The sequence below is a fragment of the Mastigoproctus giganteus genome, chromosome 3, assembly GCF_048544385.1.
Source record: "Mastigoproctus giganteus isolate SK-2022 chromosome 3, ASM4854438v1, whole genome shotgun sequence".
NCBI lineage: Eukaryota > Metazoa > Arthropoda > Arachnida > Uropygi > Thelyphonidae > Mastigoproctus > Mastigoproctus giganteus.
In genome coordinates this window covers 215,589,967-215,611,742 of record NC_143577.1, presented here as the reverse complement: position 1 = coordinate 215,611,742, position 21,776 = coordinate 215,589,967, and the positions used below count along the sequence as shown (strand labels likewise).

The 21,776-nt window shown below is 38.1% G+C and overlaps 1 protein-coding gene across 3 annotated transcripts in view; it reads left to right on the top strand.

The window, feature by feature from the left end:
- The window catches only part of Pp4-19C (protein phosphatase 19C), a 135,382-nt gene that overhangs the window by 50,816 nt on the left and 62,790 nt on the right, over positions 1-21,776 (top strand). For all 3 annotated transcript variants that reach the window (XM_090370864.1, XM_090370866.1, XM_090370865.1), the window contains one exon: positions 7,950-8,123. In XM_090370864.1, coding sequence (XP_090226990.1) covers positions 7,950-8,123 — 174 coding nt within the window. The remainder of the gene's footprint in view (positions 1-7,949; positions 8,124-21,776) is intronic.

Genomic DNA, 21,776 nt, shown 5'->3' with positions numbered 1-21,776 from the left:
ATACATTTGTGTTTGCCTCTTATATTCAACTGGTAGGGTTTTTTGTTCTTCTGAAGGTATGTGGATGCTTACTTTTCCCAATTACAAGCCTTTTTTTTTTTTATTGTGCCTGCCATATTGTACATAAGTAGTAGCACGCTTTCTGCTTTTTTCCAGTTATTGCCGAGCATACTTTATTCATTTCTGAATAATAAAGTATGCTCGGGCATTGCTCTAAAATAAACACCAGTTTCATTAATGTTGAAAATACAGTCAGTACTAAATTTTCCAATGAATTGGGTAAGTTGTTTTCCACCCATTTTTGTGCCGAACCCGTATCCGAGTGATTTTTCTCCATGAAGTTTTTTGTACACAATGTTGTGTCTCTCCTACCACCTGCTTAGCCCTTCGGTAGCTTAAAATCGTTTATGTGAGTTCATTTGCAAATTCCTTCACTTGTAATCTTGCATTTATGAATCATCTCAGAAGCACTTCTTTTGTAAGTTCATTCTTTCCATATCTTTTTCTTTTCTTGTATAGATTATCATTCTAAGTCACTCCTAATTCATGCGATTTTCTATTCTTTAAATGTTTACACAAAAGAGGTTGTGAAGCAGCTTCTCTCAGACTATACTTAGGTAAGGCGTCATAAGTTCTTAGAATTTTGGTCTTTTCCCTTGAACTTAAATCTCTGTTTCTGTGACATTTCTATTCTAAGAAAATATAAACTATGGTTCAATTCTCGATGGTCATCAATTACAAACTAAACTCAAATCTATTAACAGAAAGCAGACAGTTGATACAGTACTGCATGTGTTCACTGTGAGATCATGTGATCACTTTTGTGGAAACTTCAAATGTTTGGAGACAGTGTAATTAAACACCACCAACTTGTCATGCATAGTTGTAAAACTTCACAGTGCTGGGTTAGATTGTTCGGTTACTTTTGTTTATAGGCACTCTCTTGCTTTTCTTGAAGACTACAGACATATGGCAGGGGTTAACTTCTAACCCCTGCCATATACCGCTTTTGCATGACAAGGGTAAACAAGGTCATAAACATTATTTGGCATGGTCAGAACTGTAAATAATCAACAAATTTCTGGCTTACATACAATTTTAGGTGTTCTGGTACAGATATTTCTCCTAATTGGAATGAAAAATGATAAAAATAAATGGCAGTATGATCATATAAAGCAGTAGAATTTACATATAATATAAATGGTTTTGGAGTTTCATTTTTGTTTGTAATAGACGTCTGATAATATAACAACCAGTAATAACATTAACCGGAATTCATTATACTACATACACTGGTGTTCAAAGAAAGTAAATCATGTAGGAATTTCACATTTCTAACCCTTTTTTGCGATGGTATATTACATTAATGACTAGCATCACAAATAGAAATATAAACGAAAGATATTTATTAACACTTAAGGCAAAGCTAAGTAATATTTGACAGGCGCTCTCAAAATATTCCAAACTTAGCATTTGCAACCTTTATATCCCAGTTATGGTAAACACAACAATTATGGCTAAAATGTTATCAGAAGCCCTCAATTTGCTTCAGTTTATCATTTTAAATGAAAAGTTCCACAAGGTGCAAACTAATATTTAGTTGAACCACCTCTGGCCCTGATGACAGCAGCACACCGTCGACGCATTGACAAGATCAATTTCTGAAGATAATTAACTGATAGTTTGTGGTTCCAAACACGAATTATGGCTTCCTGAAGTTCACGAAGGGACTTTGGTTTCTTTCTGGCAACTGCAGATTCCACGCGATGCCAACAGTTCTCAATAGGATTCAGGTCCGGGCTGTTTCCTGGCCAGCTAAGCGTTGTAATGGACCGTTCTTCCAACCATTTTTTCGCCTGTAACAAATGTAAACACATTACTGTCAAACCTCTAATGCAGAAATGAAGCTAAAATAACTACACAAGTGTCTACTTACACTTTTCGCCCGATGACAATGAGCAGAGTAGTCCTGAAAGATGCAGTTACTTGGCAGGTTGAAATGATCTCTAATGGTTGGCAGCAATTTACCTTCCAATATAGGCAGGTATCCATTGGTATTTACAGAACCTTTTATAAGCTGCAGGTGACCTACTCCACGATACGAAATGCACCCCCCCCCCCATATCATTTGGCTGGTAGGGAATTTCACTGTGGACACCATACAGACTGTATGGTATTCTTTACCACGTCTACGGTGAATCGTTTGTCTCCCATCAGAGCCATGCAGGTTGAATTTCTTCTCATCTGAGAAAATAACTGACTTCCACTTCTCGGGGGTCCATTTGAAGTGCTCTTTACGCTGAATTAATCAGGCCTTTTTCATTTTTTGTGTGGGGAGGGGCTTCTTAAGATGACTGGCTGCAAGTCCATTTTTTAAGAGGTGTCTTCTGACTGTTACTGCACTTGCTACCACTCCTGTATGGGCGCCTCCGTAGCCAGGTGGGAAGGAGCAGCAGTGCGTAGTACACACTTCTTGATTAGACCGGGGTTCGAACCCGTCACCACCAAATACGGAGGATGCAGAAAGGTCAGGGAATGACCACCGCATATCCCGGAGCAATATGGCCTTAGTTGCTAATGCTCCTAAAAACCAAATAACAAACAACAAACAAACTCCTGTATGTTCTTTCCATTCTTTTTTTCAGCTCAGACGAAGTAGCTTTACGGTTTTTAAGGCATAAGTACTTCAAAACGCTGTCCTGTTTTGGCGTAGAAACTCGTTTGCATCCGGTTCCTGTTTTTCCTATCAGCAGAGCCTGTATTCTTGAGTTTGGAAAGAAATCTACTCACTGTTGACTGATGACAAGGCACTCTATAAGCAATATGATGGGAAGAACATCCTTCCTCACATAAAGCAACAATAGCCCTCTTTCTTCGTGGCGTAAACTGCACATAACTCGCCATCCTGACACAAGCAAGGAATGATTGCAACTCTTGCAGAGCGTGCTTATATAGCTAAAAGTAACAGCTGATGCAATATTACATCATCACCTACGCGTGTCAATCTTATCTGATGCAATCTGTAAGAAATATTGCCAATACGTTATTTGGACGACAAATACAGTTTTAAGAGGTGATGCACTTTCTTTGAACACCAGTATATAATTAAACAAAACAAAATGAAATTAATTAATTGAACTTTGTATATAGTTTATTGCATTTCATAATAAATAAATACTCTTTATTGTACAAGGTCAGGGGTTAACAGTAAAACGTAGTTTAATGTAGATTACAATATGCAAATAAAGTAAAATAGGTAAGAATTGTACAATAATATAAATGGAAAAAAATAAAATGCAAAACAATTTCAGAGTCAGTCACACCAAGTGCTAGATTTTCAGGATTGGAGTAGAAGCAGACAAAGAGTTGTTTCACGATATTTTTTATCTATGAAAAATATTTTGGAATTACAGTCAAGCTCCAGAATGATAGGAAGACATTGCTTTGGTATGAAAAGCAGCTTCTTCCCTTAATCTCTGAGCCAAACGTGTGGGATTGTGTCGACAGACAGTTTCATTGTAGAGATGTTTCTCCATCTTGAAGAGTTGTGGGCAATCTACTCAGGTGAAGCTGTTGAGCCATAAGCACTGTTGGAAGGGAGGTGAGGTTTCATTGTTGCTAATTTCAGCAGATTTCTGAGAGGTAGATATTTTTACATTCATGGGAGCAGCAGAGGCCTGGATTTTGCTGACAATTGCTATAGACAATTGTTGGATAGACAGTGGTACTAATAAAGTTCTGTACTGTAGAGATATCCTTGACATGGAGAGGTTATGATCTTGAGAGCTAGCAAAGCTTTTTAAACTGAGTGCAGTGAATCTAAGTAGTTATGGAAGTAGAGCTTGCTATCAAAAATAATCCCATGGTCTGTGTGGGTAATTACATTTGGAATGGCTTTATCCTCATTGAGGATCTGAAGATTAGATGGATCTGGTTCAGAGAGTAGACAGCTTATGCTGAGTTATCTGGGTTTATGGACAGTCTAAACAAGGACAGGTATTTCTCAAGGTCAGCAAACTTACTGTTAATCAGGCTAGAAGTTACCAGACAGGAAGAATTGCACTTCATGTGGTTGAACACCTTGAGATTATTGGTATGTGATAAAATATCACACTGCTGCTGAGTAATTGGGATGGAAACGGTTGTGAATGGGATGGAAACAGTTGTGAATGGGATGGAAGCAGTTGTGTGACTGGAGAGGACTCTGCCTTAGGATCCCTGGTGCACTATTGCCGTGGATGCCGATGCACCTAAGAAACCCCCAAACCAAACAAAATGATCCCTGTGTCGATTGGAAACAACAGTTCTGTCACAAAAGGAGCATATTCAAAAACCACAGCTGGTCACCATGAATGGAGGAGCAGCATTCAAACTGATCTATTAGCGATTGGATTTAACAGCATCAAAAGCAGCATGAATGTCAATGTATGTTATGGCTGTTTTATCATTTCTCCTTAAATACTTTGAGAATGGCAATTGTGGTTTACACAAGGTTTGTTGTTGTATATCTTCCTTTGATGGCACAGTGAATTTGTGAAAGCTTTTCCTATAGAATCTGTCTGGTCAGGCAAGGAAGAAGTATCTTCTCAAGGAGTTTTAGAAGACTTGAGGAGGTGGAGATTGGTCTGAACATGGCAGGAGGACTTGGCAGTTTTGCATTTAGGAATCAGCCTGATTAAATAACTGCACCAGCTATTAGGGAAAATACGTTGTGATAAGGTCTTGTCGAAGATTGACCCAAGGGGCTCAATTATGAAGGGGCTAGGGCATTATAACAGAAACTGTGATACTCCATTGGTACCAGTGACTGTAGAGGATGTCAGACTGTTAACAGCATTTGTCAGGTGTTGTTTAGTGATGGTGATTGATGAAAGGGCATCCATAGGACCATTAAACAGGGGAATTTGCTGTGGCTGGGAGGCATGATCCCAAAAGGAGAATCCAGGCACACTACCCAACCGTGCATTGGGGTCAAAGCCACTCATATTTCCAATTCCGGGTTTGTTTATATAGACTGCTATGTCTTTATGGATGCACTTTTACAGCAGTAGATTTTAGCCTGTTAAATAATCCCCTTGCTCTTGAGAAGGTTATTTCTATTATGAATGTCATTTGATTGTTTCCATGTCTTGTGGCTGGAAATCTTGTAATGCTAAGCTGTGTTGAGGTTGGAGTTCTATCAGCTTTTAGATTGGGTTGAGATTTTTAATGTTTAGCCATCATCAGAATCCCCAATAGATCTTGTCCACTGGGTAGGTAGGTCATGTGTGGAGTGGGGTCAGTGTTGAAAACATCTGGATACATCCAGAAATTTTAGGAAAAATTATCTGCTTCTTTTCAATCAGTCTGTATTTAGGGAAACTAGTACTTGGAACTTTGAAATGAATTGAAATGGGCTAGTGATCAGACTGAAAAACAATAGCCCTGAGTAGTTGAGATCATGCCCTCCAAGTTTGGGAAAACAGAGATCAAGATTTTGACCTCAGGTTGGGCTGTGATTAACTAGTGACATGCTGAGGGATTCACAGAAGGTGAAAAGCTTTCATGAGTAGGAATGATGCAGAAGGGATGTTGAAATCACCACAGAGTATACTTGGAAGAATTTTTTTTTTTTTTTTTTGAAGTGTGTTGATTAGCCATTTGATGAGCTCATCAAATGGCTAATCAACAATCATCAGTGGTTTGGTCAACAGGCTCAGGTGGAATATGGGCTGCAACAGTGTCAATCATAGCAGTATCACGCAGTTGATCTTAAGTGATACTGTGACAGTTTCTAGGTGCCTCCATAGCCAGGTGGGCAGGAGCAGCAGTGCGTTGCACACGCTTCTTGATTAGACCAGGGTTCGAGCCTGTAACCACCGAATATGAAGGATGCGGAAAGGTCAGGGAATGACCACCGCATATCCCCGGAGCAATATGGCCTTAGTTGCTAATGCTCCTAAAAACCAAACAAACAGACAGACAGTTTCTAGGAGCCGTGAGGAGAGCTCCATAGACAGAACAGTGGAAAATTTCTTTGTATCATACAGGATGGCAGCACTACCCCCCCCCCCCCCCCATCAGTTCTTGAGATGCAGCAATACCTAGCCAGCAGCAGTGGCATAGGGGAAGGATTCCTGACAACTATCTAGCCATGTGTTGGTAAGGCACAGAATATCCAGAAACTTTGAATGGAGAATTTCTTCTAGTGTCAAGTTTGTTCCTCACTGACCTGACATTCTGTAATCCAAATCCATATAGTATCTTAACAACAATGAAGGCAGTTGGTGGAATGTGTTCGCATTTTTAGAGGTTTCCTAATGGTGATATAATACCAGTCATATTATGACTGGTATTATATCACCATTAGGAAACCTCTAATGGATGTGGATGTGGTTGATTCTCAGGATTTGCAGAGATACTGCAAATCCTGAGATTCAGTTGTAATGGAATCATATAGTAATCTGTTTTTTTTTTTTTTTTTTTTTTTTACCATGGAATGTGGGTGTGGTGGGGGTATTTGGTGACATGTGTTCTGCCTTATGCCCCACCCCACTGTCAACTGATTGGAGAACAGCCAAAACCTTGTATAGACAGGCAGATCAGTAGGTTCCCAATTCAGTTATGGTCACAGTTAATCCAGGAGGAGGAGTAGTTGATGCTCTTTGTTTGACATTGGTGTACTTTATACAGAGCATGATGCTCTTGTTTAGTGGCTTCTGTAACAAGGACTGAAGTAGTTAGCAGGTTCAAATACATAACAAACAACCCCACCCCCAACATGATGACTTGTGAGAGAGGTGTTGCTGGAAGAATTTTAGAATTAGCAGCAGTTCCTCTCCATGTTCTTGATTTGGAAGCAGTGGTGTTCCTCCAATTTTTAGTCCTCTGTTGAAAGGGAGGTTAAGGGGGCCTTTATCATTAGCATAATTTGATATTACTGTGGTATCTTGACATCTTTTCATTGTATTCTGGCTAGAAATGTGACCATATTGAGTATTGTAGCAGTGTTGTTGACTGAGTTGCCAACAGGATGGCATCGTGACTGGATAAAGTGAAATATTGGCAGAGGTAAGCAGATTGACCCAGCTTACATCTTCACTGACATTGGTGGCTTCCTGTACACCCTCTGAATAAGGTTCTTTAATTTTAATGTAGTTGTAGTTATTGTCAAAGTGAAGTGGAAGATTTGAATTCTGGCTGGCTGGGGAGGCTTTTTGCTACAACCTCTGCTTAGGATTCTTTATTTCCGGCACTGTTATCAAGAGGAAGCAGAACTGTTTGAAATAGCATCACATTAACTGATTCTACCACAAGATGATTTAGGAGAGGTACTGTTAGAGTCAAGTTTTATTGATTTGATGCTGCAAGTTGTCAGATTTTCCAGGATAGAAATAGCCTTATTTTGGCGTTGGCAGGCTTGCAAGAAAAACTTCCACTATTTTTTTTTTTTTTTTTTTTGGGTTACATAGCTGAACATTTCCTGTCAGATGCTTCAATTGGTTATGTGATTGATAAGTTCTAACACCAAAAAAAGAATCTAGCAAAGTAAAAGTGCTTAAGAAATAACAGAATAATGGTCGTTGGTGGGGGGGCCAAATTATATTAGCTGCCTTGTCACTTTTCTTAAACAACTCAACCCAAAATTCTTATTGCTCTTAAAAATATATAATGTTTCTGAATTTTTTTTTGTTTTGAAATTTTGAATTTGAGTGGTTGAATTTTAAAAAAAAAATTAAAATTAAAATTTTGTGCTTTTTCAGAAGTTCTCTCACCTTTTAACAACTTTAACAACCATTAAAGATTAATCAGTTGTTTCTTTCTGTTTGCATTAATATATTGTGCACAGGTCTTGACTTATTGATGCTATAAATCATATTATTATAATTACCGATAAAAATTGTATCAGTAGTTTATTAGATTAAAATGCTAAAACCATCTTTTCACTTAAGTTATATATATATATATAGGTTAGATATCCTGATCGCATTACATTAATAAGAGGAAATCATGAAAGTAGGCAAATAACTCAGGTTTATGGTTTTTATGATGAATGTTTGAGGAAGTATGGCTCCATTACTGTGTGGCGTTATTGTACAGAAATATTCGACTATCTTAGTCTTTCTGCTGTCATAGATGGAAGGGTAAGTTTAACTAAACTGTAGCTAAATATAATGAAAAAAATTATTAGTAAAGCTAACTTAATTAAATAGATTATTGAATATTAAAGAAGTTTGCAGTGTATGTGAATTCCAAATTGTTTTGATAAGCAAAATTTATGCTCTCATCATAAGAGTAATAATTTTATGTAACAAATCGTATATGGTTGGGGTTTTTTTTTTTTTTTTGATTACATTATCTTCAGATATTGCTTTAACTTGTTTTGGCTGTTGTATATTTTGGGCAGTGATGTGTAATGAAACTGATGAACAAAACTGATTACACATTTTTGAAGGAGAGGAAGTGTACTCAGGAAAATTTACACATGCATATTTGCTGAATATTCATAAGTAATTTTTGTGGCAGGATTCTGCATTTCAGCATAGTGAGCAGATTGTTGAAGAGACATTAGAATAATATTTTGCCTATAATTCTAATGGAATTAATCAGAGATCTAGTGGAAAAGCAGAAGACTAAAAGTTGTTCTGCATTTTTTGATAAAATGCAGAACAACTTTTTTGAATAAATTTCCAAGTAATACAAATTGGATTGGAATTCCACAAGAAATTGCATCTCTTATTTTTTTTTTTATTTACTTTTATTTTTAAGTAGATTATCCTTTTGTACATGTTTTGAATTGCATTCTTGATTACGTCTGCAGGATTTTTTTTTTTTTTTTTTTTTTTTTTTTCCAGATTGCAGTATACAGGAATTACACTTAACTCTAAAAATAAAAAAAACTGGCACACGCTGCTCTCAAAGTCAACACCGAAATAGTTAACATATTTGCTTCCACCTGTATATGAGAGAGTGCATTTGGTATGCCATGATTTTTAGAATTTGAGAAATAACAGCATTCCAAAATCCTTAGCATTATGAAAATTCGTAAATAATGATTGAAAAGTAAGACTAGAATTCAGTCTTACTTTTGGTGTCATAGTTTTAGTCTTACATGCATGGTTATGCCTTAAATCAAAGCAAAACTCAAAATGTTATTAAAAGTTTATCCCCCAATATAAACAACCTAAACACAAGCAAAAAACAAATAAAAATGTGTATCAAGCTATAACAGTTTCTGCTGATAGTACAATCAGTGTGCCAACAGAATTGAGCAGTTACTTTCGTGTGCTTTTACACCACTCATATATTGACCATTTAAAAATGACTGCCTTTGTTCATTACAGCCCAGCACCAGAGTGTTTTTTGAGCACTTATATGAAGTAACAGGTCAGCAATTGTGCTGTTTGATGCTTATATTCAGTGCCATCAGGAGATATTTTTGTGCCCTAGGCAAATCAAGCATTTAGCACTCTTTAAATTAAAATTAAATAATCTGCACAGTGGCAAAGTGCCCCTACCCAAATAGTGCCCTAGGCATTTGCCTGAATGCCTACCATGCCACAACGGCGCTGCTTATATTCATCATCTTCAGCAAACATGTTAATAAATATATAGAGTGACAAGAAGTTACACACACTAACAAATAGATATAATGTATGAAATATAATAGAGTACATTATTACAGAATTTATTTGGGAAAATTTAATACTATTGTAGATAGTCACTTGTGCTGGAGGTGCCACACCTAGGTGCATACATCTGATTCCTGGACTGTGTAATTGTGATTCATTACTCCATGTCACATTATTCCACTGTTATAATATCTAATACTTCCATTCTCTGCACAAAGACAAGTGGTGACGTGCATTATTGGGAGATGGCTTTGGCTTATAAGCAACTGTACAACCATTGTAACCCATTCTGTGAAATGTTCTTTCTTATGATGGTTGGTCTTGCACTTGTGGGACCAGCCATCATTGACTTGAGGAAGAGTTGTAAGAAATGGGATAAGTATCCCAATTCTCACAGTGGCGCGCGCGCTCTCTCTCTCTCTCTCTCTCTCTCTCTCAAGTCAGCTCATTAATGATGCCTTTGTAATTCCTCTCACTGTCCTTTTTAATTGTCAGCATGCTCTGTAAGTCATTAATAGTAGTCTTCTTGGCATGGCATGAATGGTCGCAATACATTTTGTGTTCTATTGGCAGTGTCAGTACTGCTGTTTGCTTGTCATGTTACCTCTGGAATTAACCAGTTCTGTGGGAAGCATTGATAAATAGTAGATAAAGCATTATTTAATTTTCTAATAGATTGAAAAAGTAAATAAAAAACACCTACCATCTTGAATATCTGTTGACTAGACAACTTAAAAAAAAAATTGCTATATTAAACACTGCAACATAACAAAACAAAAAGACAGTATTATACAAAATGTAGTTTTGCATGCACCACCTTTCTTACATTGTGGTGGGACAATTTTTTATAACATCACAATGTAAGGCATTATGCACCCTCTAATATGGAAAGAGGTACATGAATAACCAGAAGACATCAAGATACATTTTTTTTTTTTTCTCTTCTTGTACTGGGCAGTCCCAGCCAGCTTTCCTGGCACCACTATCACTAATTGCTCCATTATAACACGTTGAGATTTTGCACTTCGTGTGCCTGCTCCATTATAGGGTATTGCTACAGTTCATATCATGTGAGTTTGAATCTCTGCCAAGAAAAATATCTAGTGATAAAGTCCTTGCACTAGCCCTCTTGAATCATTTCTTCTTCTGTCATGTTTGCTGCAGCCAAGGAGAAATTCTATAGGCATCCGTTTTATTCACAAAAAATTTGATTGTGCCATAGAAGTATCCAGTGCAATGCACAGAAATGCAGGGATCATCTTATTCCATGTTGCTCTTGCACAAGAACACCATTTCACTGTAAGCAATAGCTGCATTTGTGTATTTTCACAGGGTAAGCTACCCACCATTAATTGGAACGGTACCACACATCCTATTCTTATCTGACTACAAAATCTGTTCCAGTGGACTATTTTTCCCATCCACTCGACGACATTTCACACACATGGTTTTATCAGCGTTGTTCTTGTGCCATTTGCAGCAGAGTTTGTTGTCTCCTGAAAACTTGTACTGCAAAATTTTGGAAAGCACCAAAGTTTGTCCTTGTCTTCAGTAGAAGGTCCTCACATCCAGAAGTTGGTGTTTGCAGTCTGGGTGCTCCAGTCAATTCTCGTAGATCCTGGTATTCGTGGCATTTATACAGAGAGATGTACTCGGTCTTCTTTTTTTCCACAAATACATGATGAATGTACTAAAATACCGGAATCATTTAATTTTCAAAAGAAGGACCTGTGTCTTGTAAGTAAGAACATTGAATAGAGGTTTGGTTGAAACCAACTTGGCATACTCTACCCAAACTGTTTAATACGTGAAAGAAACTTTTTGGTTATTAAACCCTTGCTACAGTTCTTCCATCTGTCTTGCCACCAGTCAATAAGAAGCATCCACAATCATTTCCTCCCCTCATTATAACCATTGTAACAGTGAATCTCAATTGATATCCGCTCATATGGCTGTCCACACTGCAGATAGAAGCACATTGATTTGAATACTAAGACCAGATCCAGTGGCAGCTGTCCTGTTATCACCTGCAAGGCCTCATTTGACACAGTCCTACAGAACATACTGAGCTGTAACAACATTACCCATTGTGAAAATATTTTTCTAACATTTGCCTTTCACAATGCACGGTCTAGCCAGACTGCTCACCATAGCTTGCAATTGGCAAGGAGATACGTGTGGACGCTTCTTATTGACTGGTGGCAAGACAGATGGAAGAACTGTAGCAAGGGTTTAATAACCAAAAAGTTTCTTTCATGTATTAAACAGTTTGGGTAGGGTATGCCAAGTTGGTTTCAACCAAACCTCCATTCATAAAATAGATTCAATGCCTTGCCTTTTATCCCCCACTCCTTCCTAGTTACACGCCCTATGGCGCCTCCGTAGCCAGGTGGGAAGGAGCAGCAGTGCGTAGCACACGCTCCTTGATTAGACCGGGGTTCGAGCCTGTCACCACCAAATACGGAGGATGCGGAAAGGTCAAGGGAATGACCACTGCATATTCCCGGAGCAATATGGCCTTAGTTGCTAATGCTCCAAATAACAAACAAACAAACACACCCTATCATACCAACAAATTTACGAATCTTCTCAGCGATGTAATTGATCTGTGAGACAAACCGTAACTGTCTATCAGTCTTAACTCCTAGGTATTTGATTATCTTCACACACAGCAGAATGGCTCCATCTGTTCAGCATTGTGGATTTCTTGTAATAGACAGGTATCCTTTTAACAGCACAGTTCGCTGTTTTCTTTCAAAACCACAAGCCTGTGAAATTTACACCCAGGTACTAAGCTCTGACAAAAGTAAGTGTGATCACACCTCTAATTGAGATTTTGAGTCACCATCCACCAGCAAAACTAAGTCATCAGCATACACAGTCATAAAGAGATTGTCATAGTCTAGTTTCATCCAGTCATTTAGGACTAAATTCCTCATTAATGGGCCAAGGACTGACTCTTGTTGGCAGCCTCTTACAACTTGTCTGGTAATACTTCCACATGCTGATGTAACTGTTCTGTCGCAGAAGTAATCTCTTATAACGGAGTAGACGTGTGTGGTGTGCATTTTGCCTGATGTAATACCAGTTTTCTCGAATTTTTTCCATAATTCTATCTGCTAGCAATCTTTCATAAACTTTTTCTAGTCCATTCAATAATGCAATAGGACAATATGAATCTGCCCTTTCTTTCAGTTTCAATGGCAATTTCAACAAAAGTTTTAAAAGTGCTTCCTTCCATGGTGGTGGAAATATTCCATCTCTAATACATTCGTTAAAACACTGAGCAGATGCTCTGTTATCAGTTTCAGACCGTTTTATCACCTCCCCCCTCAATGAAGTCTATTCCTGGGTATTTATTGTTCTTGATTCTTTCTGTTGCTGTATCCAACTCATTCATCTGGAAGCTACACTCTTCCCCACTGCCTCTGTAACTTATTAGGCAATTTCATTTCCAAGTACAGTAAACCCCTGCTATTCGCGGTATCTGTATTTGCGTATTCGCTGATTTAATATAAAATGAAACGTAAAAAAATGTCAATTTTAAATTGCCATGAACATTTTCCGCCATAAAAAAACATGGCGGAATCATCTTTCCTGGTAAAAACAGTGCTCAGTGGGTGGAGGGAGAGGGGTGACAAAATCGCGAGCATGGATGTTTCTCGCTAATCCTTGTTCAGTATGTGCTATGCACTTGTCATGGAAGGTTTCGTCGTTTGCTTTTAATTTATATGCTTATAAATTGAATAAATTTATAAATTGATATTCTTACAAAAGAGAAACATCTACCGTTTTGCAGTGTGTTAGTCTAAACAGACTTTTTCGAGTGTATTAATGGTAGAAAGTGACTTTATTGTGGACAAATTATTTTCTAACCTCTACAAAAATATGGCTATGAATAATAAGGGAATTGTGAAAAGATCAAATAAGGTGATGACATTATCGAGTAAAATTCAGTTATTAGACAAATTTTCTAATGGTGAAAGTGTCTCATCAGTGGCAAAACATTATAAAATCAATAAATCAACCAACGGTACGATCAATCCAGAAATCGGAAGAAAAAATCCGCTGTAGTGTTCGTGAAAACGCGCTAATTGCTTCAAAAATTTGCTCTGTAACTCGTGATGTTAAATTAGAAAAAATGGAAAAGGCTTTAAATCTGTGGATAGAAGACTGAACTCAAAATAAAATTCCCTTAAGTTCACTCATCATTCGTGAAGAGGCAAAACACCTTTATCAACACTTTAGCGAAACTGGTGATAGCGCTGGCGGGATAAGTTTTTTAGCTATAGCAAAGGCGCTGGATTGAAAGATTTGTTTGAAATTTCTAATAAATATTACATTTAATATTAAATTGTTTCTTATTTTCATTTCGATGCCTTATGCTTGCATTTCGCTATGTACTGCTGCTTATGCTTGCATGTCTATGTACATAGTCATGTTATGAAGGTACATATAATACATACATATAATACATACATAGACAAAATTTTAGACTAGTTTTTCTTATATATTTCACCGCCTTCGTAGCCAGGTGAGCAGGAGCAGCAGTGCATAGCACATGCTTCTTGATTAGACCGGGGTTCAAGCCTATGACCACCGCATATCCCCGGAGCAATATGGCCTTAGTTGCTAATGCTATAAAAACCAAATAAACAACAACAATAAACAACAATTATATATTTCATACTTTGGAACGGAACCCCTTTATTACTATGGGAGCCATAACTCAGTATGCGTGGCATTTCTCAGGAATATAACCCCCATAAATAGGGGGGGTTTACTGAACTTATTTTAAACCATTATCAGGGTCCCCATTTACTTTTATGTAACTCATCAAACTATCTAAAATCAAACCTACACTTTCTTCCCACATTCAAGAAGTACCATCGCTAGATTGAATTGAACATGTGATATCTCCCGCTTGGTGTTTAATTTTATTAGCACATCATTTATAAATTAAGCCCCAAGGGTCACTATTTCCACATATCCTTACAGGCGCCTCCGTAGCCAGGTGGGAAGGAGCAGCAGCAGTGCGTAGCACACGTTCTTGATTAGACAGGGGTTCGAGCCCGTCACCACCAAATACGGAGGATGCGGAAAGGTCAGGGAATGACCACCGCAAATCCCGGAGCAATATGGCCTTAGTTGCTAATGCTCCTAAAAACCAAATAACAAACAAACAAATATCCTTACAAGATATTTCCACGCATGAGATTTTTTTACTTTTGCGATCACACGCATGTATCTTCTTCTCAGTTATTGATACTCATTTTTTAAATGTATTTGATCTTCTTCAGCCCGATGTTTGCCTTTTTGGTATATCTTTCTAGCTCTATTGGTTTCTTAGCGTAGCTTCTTCAACTGTGGAGTCCACCACTTAACAGGCATTCACTTAGTTTGACAATGCCTCATTGCAACTGTAGAGGCATTATATAACCAACCCTGCACCAGATGAACTGCTGCAGGGCCACCCAAATTGTTTAACACATGGGCTGACACTGTAACCTTCTCTTTGCATAATTCTTCATCAAACATCTACCACCTAGTTAGCAGTGCGGACAGGGAATGGTCGCAATTGACCTTAAAAATACCTAGTTCAACGAGTAATCCTGGTCCTTGAGGTTGTCAGAGACATTCTCTCAGATATACCAGACAAGCTGAACTTGCTACCTGGAAGTCTAAAACGCTGATGGAACTGATATTCAGGTGACACTCAAGTGGACCCAATGTCGATGAAGTCCGGATGGTCTGTGACAGCCAAATCCTCTGCTTGCACCTTCACGATGGTGGGATTGTTAGTAATCCTGGGTGGTCACACTGTGGGTGACCACCCAGGTGTGAACCAACGTAAGGGGGGGTCGAGGTGTGGCACCCACACGAAATGGAGGAATGCCGCCCATCTGTGTTACTAGGTGGTAGATGACTCTCATCAACCGGTGCAATACCAACACTTTGATTATTGGAGGCTTCAAGTGTTGGAACCCATGTTTAGTCTTTAGAGCTAAGTTCCAGTCAATACTTTCCCATCTCTTCCATCACGCGGTATGACGGAAGACTTTTGAGGTTGTGATAGACATCATGGAGAGATCCAATCTTCCTTACATTTCGAGGGTACAGCTCTAAAACAGTATTCGCAGGCCAGCCGCTAGTTAATACACCGGACCGAACCTATTGGTAACTCTTTAGGAGGCTTCCGGATCAGCTAGTGTATAATGCCAAATAGTGACTGGAGGGAGTCCGAGTAATGTGTGTGCAGGAGGCATTGTCGAGGCCACATTATGTCAAGGATCTGGGTATATTCTTACCGGTTTACGGAAAAGTGGCCCTCTGCATTTCACCTCGCACATTTTGCCCCCAGTAGATAATGAGTAGACAGCTAAATTTAACTCTAAAGTCCAGCTACAGGACCAAAAGAAATAATCAGTCCATATTTATTAAACAGTTTAGACCTTCAAAAATCTAATTTTATGCCAATCCACGTAATGGTTTCCTTGCTGCCAGAGGTATGGAGTTTGAAGACACCATACCTCTGGCAGCAAGAGGTATGGTGTTTGAAGACAGAAGTCTTGAGCGCTCATTGTTGAGACCGCACGGTCTGAACACTACGGTTCTGACAGTGCGGAAGATGTCTCACCTGTTTTGCAAAATTGATATTGCCATCCTCAAGAATTATTAGCGAGTTGGACTAGGAGACTTGGAAAAGAAGCTTCCTATATCTAAAATAAAGGTAATCCCTGTTGATTTATAATATAATAGAATACAGATAGGCCTCGAATAACGCGATATTCAGTTAACGCTATTTGAAAAATTTCCAGTTAACGCGATCTTTTTTTTTTTATGCGATAGTTGAAAAAGATTTGGATCTCGCGTTAAACTTTCCGCGAGTCATGCGGTCAATAAACAAACGTTTGCCTGCTGCCCGCCTCGGTGTGTTCCATCAACCATCGGAAGAAGACGTGTTTGTCTACTGCTAATAAAGTCAATGCAGACTTGCATTTAAAAATTCAAATTTTTAAATGAACCGGATGAAAATGTTACCGCGAAGGAGATAACGGTAAAAGAATTAGATGAAATCTTTCGTATCGCATAGAACCTCAAACAAAAGGTTTGATGTTCTCTGCGATATTTATTTTGCCAGGGCCCAGAGAAGATTGTTGTTGGCTATCGGAAATTGATTGATGAAAAGAGAAAGTCAACACTGTTCAAATATTTCCGCAACAGTAATTTCTTCATTGTGTATTTTATGTCAGAGGTTCTCAAAGTTTCTCGGTTCACGGAGCCTTTAATGTCTCAGTAATTTTTTCAAGGCGCACCCAGACCAAAAGAAATACCTAACAGTTTCGTTTAGTAGTTAGGTCCAAACAACTTAATAAGAAATGCTGAAACTGTGAACTACCTCGAGCTAGTAGTTCGCGCAGTGTCCGACAGATGTCAAGTATCGCTGTGTTTCCCTCGAAAATTTAAAATATTCCGCGGTGCACAGTTTAAGAACCGCTGTTTTATGCAATAAACATTTAATTCCATAATTATTTTCATTATCTTTTACATTATATGCAGTTAAAAAGTTATTTAAAAGGTATTTTTAAAATTCTTTATGGACATTCCAGGTCAAGGACCAATTATAATTTTTCCTATTGGTTATGATATTCGATGAACGCGTTTCCGTTTTGTGCGATGCGCTTGCGGGACAAATTAATCGCGTTAATCGAGGCCCGCCTGTATAGGAATTAACGAGCACTTAATAGTTCTCAATTATCAAATCTGTTAAACAGTTTTTAATGTATGATTCTCAGGACAAACTGCTCCCGTGTCGCATGCTTATCTTTTCCACTAGTAACAATCTTCAGTTATTGGCACGTAGCCAGGAGCGGTTTTCTGATGGAACAAGAAGTATGCTGCAGTTTCTGCTAGAATCCAAGATTTTCAAAATCGTAATGTGATTGATTACCTTAGAGGCATTGCATACAACTTATTATTGTTTAAAACTGCATACAGTTTTAAACAATAATAATGTGCATTTATTCTATGATTGATTACATTTGATTTGATTACCTTTACCTTTGATTGATTCATTCTATTAAAACAAAATAAATTAGAATTAATAAAAAATTAGGTGTATTATTTACATTTCTATAGCCTATTCATTATCTACTGGGGGCGAAATGTGGGGGGCAACTTTTCCGGATCCCATTCTTACCGTGTGTATATTCTTATTTAAAAATTTCATTACTTCATACATGCCCCCCCCCCCAGTTTTTCTTACTATTGAATACACCATGAATTGTGAAACTAATAGAGTAAGCTTATCTGCGAAAAGATCTAAACCTCCCAAACACTTCCTAGTTCATTTTTCAAATATACGTGGTCTCAGTTCTAATCTCAACAATGTCCATTTCCACTTGTATTCTGCCAAACCCCATGAACTTTTTCTGACAGAATCTCAGTTATTGGTTGATTCAATTACTGTTCATCTCACTTGCCCAAATTATTCGCTGTATGATTCCTTTCGCCTCAAAGGTGGTACTTGTGCATATATCTGTTCCAATATTCCCTGTCAGAGACTTGGTAATTTGGAATCTCCTCTTTTTGATCTTCTCTGGCTTAAAATCTCTACCTCATTCTGTCAAATTCATCTGTTGTCTCTACTGTTCTCCCAACTCCACTAATTACTTGGAGCCCTTTGTCTTCCTCTCTTTGTAACTTGACTTTCTCCAGTCCAACTCTTCTTGCAATGAGGTAATTTTCCTTGGTGATTTTAATGTTCACAACTCCAGCTGGTCGAGACGCTGAGGCTTTTGCAATTACTAATGACTCTACTGTCTCTAATTGTCTCTATTGTTCTCCCAACTCCACTAATCACTTGGAGCTCTTTGACTTCCTCTCTTTGCAACTTGAATTTCTCCAGTCCAACTCTCCTAACAGTGAGGTAATTTTCCTTGGTGATTTTAATGTTCACAACTCCAGCTGGTCGAGATGCTGAGGCTTTTGCAATTACTAATGACCTTGCACAGATTGTTCATTTACCTAAAAGAATACCAGACAATCCTAACCATACAGCCAACACACTTGATCTTTTTCTTGCAAACAACCCTTCTAAGTACACAGTCGAAGTGAGAGGTCATTTAAGCACCTCAGATCACAACTTGGTGATTGTCTCTTCCCCAATGGAGCCTTTAATTCATGGCTATTCCCAACCTCAAGTTGTTTGGCATTACAAGAATGCAAAATGGGATGACCTGCGAGATTTCTTTTCTTCTTTTCCTTAGTCGGATTACTGTTTCAAAACTTCTGATGTGAGCGTTTGCTCAGATCATGTCAGTGAAATTATTCTTGTAGGGATGGAATCCTTTATCCCACACTCCACTTTAAAATCTCATCATTTATCTAAACCTTGGTTTTCCAATAAATGTGCTAAGACTGTTCAAGAGAAGAACGTTGCATATCGTAATTGGCGTGTTTCCAAATCTTCAGTTTCATTTTCTGCCTACACCAAAGCTTTCAACAATTGTAAAGCAGTTATTAATCAGTGCAAACTAGATTTTGAAGAGGCTAAGATTAGAAAATTTGCTTATGATTTTCGTACAGTAGCTCCCATCAAGCACTGAGCCCCACAAGCTACTTGACTGCGTTAAAAAATGAGAATTTCCAGGAGCTGAGGGATATTCTCCCCCCCCCCCCCACACACACACACTTGTATATATATATATATATATATATATTATATGAGCTGTCAGTTTCTCAAGAGCAATGGCACAAATATAAAACAAAAGTCATTTATCATACAAATCTACTTACAGTACATAGCTGTTGTTCATTTACATCTGATCTATTCATTTTTCTCATTTAATCTGTTAATACATGCTACCATTTCCATAAATTTTTCTCAATTAACAGTTTCAACTCTCTCTCTCTACAGCTTCAAACACTAAACTAATTCAATCTTAATCACTTCCTCATATTTCTCTTCACGACAGCAATCCATAAGTCGCTAACTTAATGCTAACAATTCTGTGTAATCTCTCTTAATTTGGCAATATCAATTTTCTTTATAACTTCAAAACCAACTTAGTACGAAACATTTCCTTATTTCTTTTGTTTCTTCAACTTCAACCTTACTCTAAAATAATCTCCCACTTAATCTAAGTACCATTTCAAAACTACACAGTTCAGAGGCCTTACCTTCCTTCTCTTTCACAGTGGGATTCCTTTGTGCATGTTCCTTCCATGAAGTGTGGTGATCTCTCTCTCTCTCTCTCTCTCTCTCTCTCTCTCTCTCTCTCTCTCTCTCTCTCTCTCTCTCCTTAGTTGAACTCTTCATCTCTGCTGTATAACTCTTCCAGTACTGTCTTATTTCGGGATTTTGAGAACAGTTCTCTGTTAATACTAAAGGAAATTACCAGTGCTAGAAGCTAATCCGGAAGCTGAGTAACAAGGCAGTCAGATAGTGCCACAGCAGTAGTAGAAGCCAGGGCACTATCTGACTGGCTTGTTACTCAGCTTCTGGATTAGCTTCTAACACAGGAACAACCACAAACCCCTCTTTTGGTGTGAGCACCTTATTTATTTATTGGATTGATTGCAAGTTACAATTGTCCCTTGTACTACTTTTTTAAAAGCAAGGTTATGTGCCAAGCCCAAAGGGGTTTGCACGCATTTACCTATCTCCCTCTATCTAATTTAAACCTGACCAAATCACAGTGTTATTCTTTAAGCTCACTCTTCTTCCTTTGGTGGGAAAAACAGAATATTTTTCCCACACAACGAAACAATTTCATCTTTTACCTCAACATCACTTGTTCACATTGGCGCCTCCGTAGCCAGGTGGGAAGGAGCAGCAGTGCGTAGCACATGTTTCTTGATTAGACCGGGGTTCGAGCCCATCACCACCAAATACGGAGGATGCGGAAAGGTCAGGAAATGACCACCGCATATCCCGGAGCAATATGGCCTTAGTTGCTAATGCTCCTAAAAACCAAATAACAACAACAACAACAACAACATCACTTGTTCACAATACCTTTGAACTGCTCCATACCGACACCCTTTCCCAAAGTGCACTAAGTGTGCCATCAAGTAGCGGTGTAATAGAGGGATTAAACTATTGTTCAGAAGCTTTTAATTTTAACCCTTCTGCACCTGCCATACCATTGTTCACCATATTCCTAAATTTCACTACCAGGCCTACTGCCACTAATGAAATTATTTCCATAATGATGTTTTCGTTATTCCTTAAGTGCTTTACTTCCACACGCACTATACTTACTAACAGAAATATATTTGTAAGATTTTATGTCTTACAGTTTCATGACGTTTTCAGGTTTCTGTTGCATTTGTACTGTGTATAACAATCCCTCATTTACAAATTCAGCAGTATTAATGATTTATTGTTGCCGATTTTATAACCTTTATGTCAATAAATCATGGATAATTATTTTTTAAATTAGTACCAAAAAATCGGTATTTTTTTATCAATACTGGAAAAAAGTGACTGGTATTCGGGATCCTGGAATCTTGGTATTGTAGGCCCTACTAGTAACCTTCCATCTTATCAAAGATCGCCAGTATGGATTCGATCTACTGGTGATATTCTGGCTTATGTTACCCATTTATGGACAAATTCAATAGAAAAGTTTGGTGAAACACGAGCAGTTGCTCTTGACATCTCAAAGGCTTTCGATCGTGTTTGACATAAAGATCTTCTAAACAAGCTTCCATCTTATGGTTTGCCAACTGTTTTTTGTAATTGATTATCCAGTTTTCTCTCTGATTGCTCATTGAGGGTGATGGTAGATGACTCTGTCTTCTAACTTCTCCACTAATGCTGGTGTCCCCAAGGTTCAGTTCTTTCCCCCCACTCTTTTCCTCTTGTATATTAATGACCTTCCATTGACTGGAAATCCTATCCATAGTTTTGCCGATGATAGCACATTGCATTCCACTTTCCATTTTGAGAAACCTTGCCCTGCTCAATCAGCTTCAACTTCTCGAATATCTGCTACCAATTCCTTAAATGCCGATCTCCAGATAATTCTCCAGTGGGGCAAAGACAACTTAGTTGATTTCAATCCTTCTAAAACTCAGTCTTTTCTTATATCTCTCAAAAAGGATTCTCCTGTTCCTATGCTTACCTTTGGTGACACTCCGATTTCTAGGCAAGGTGAT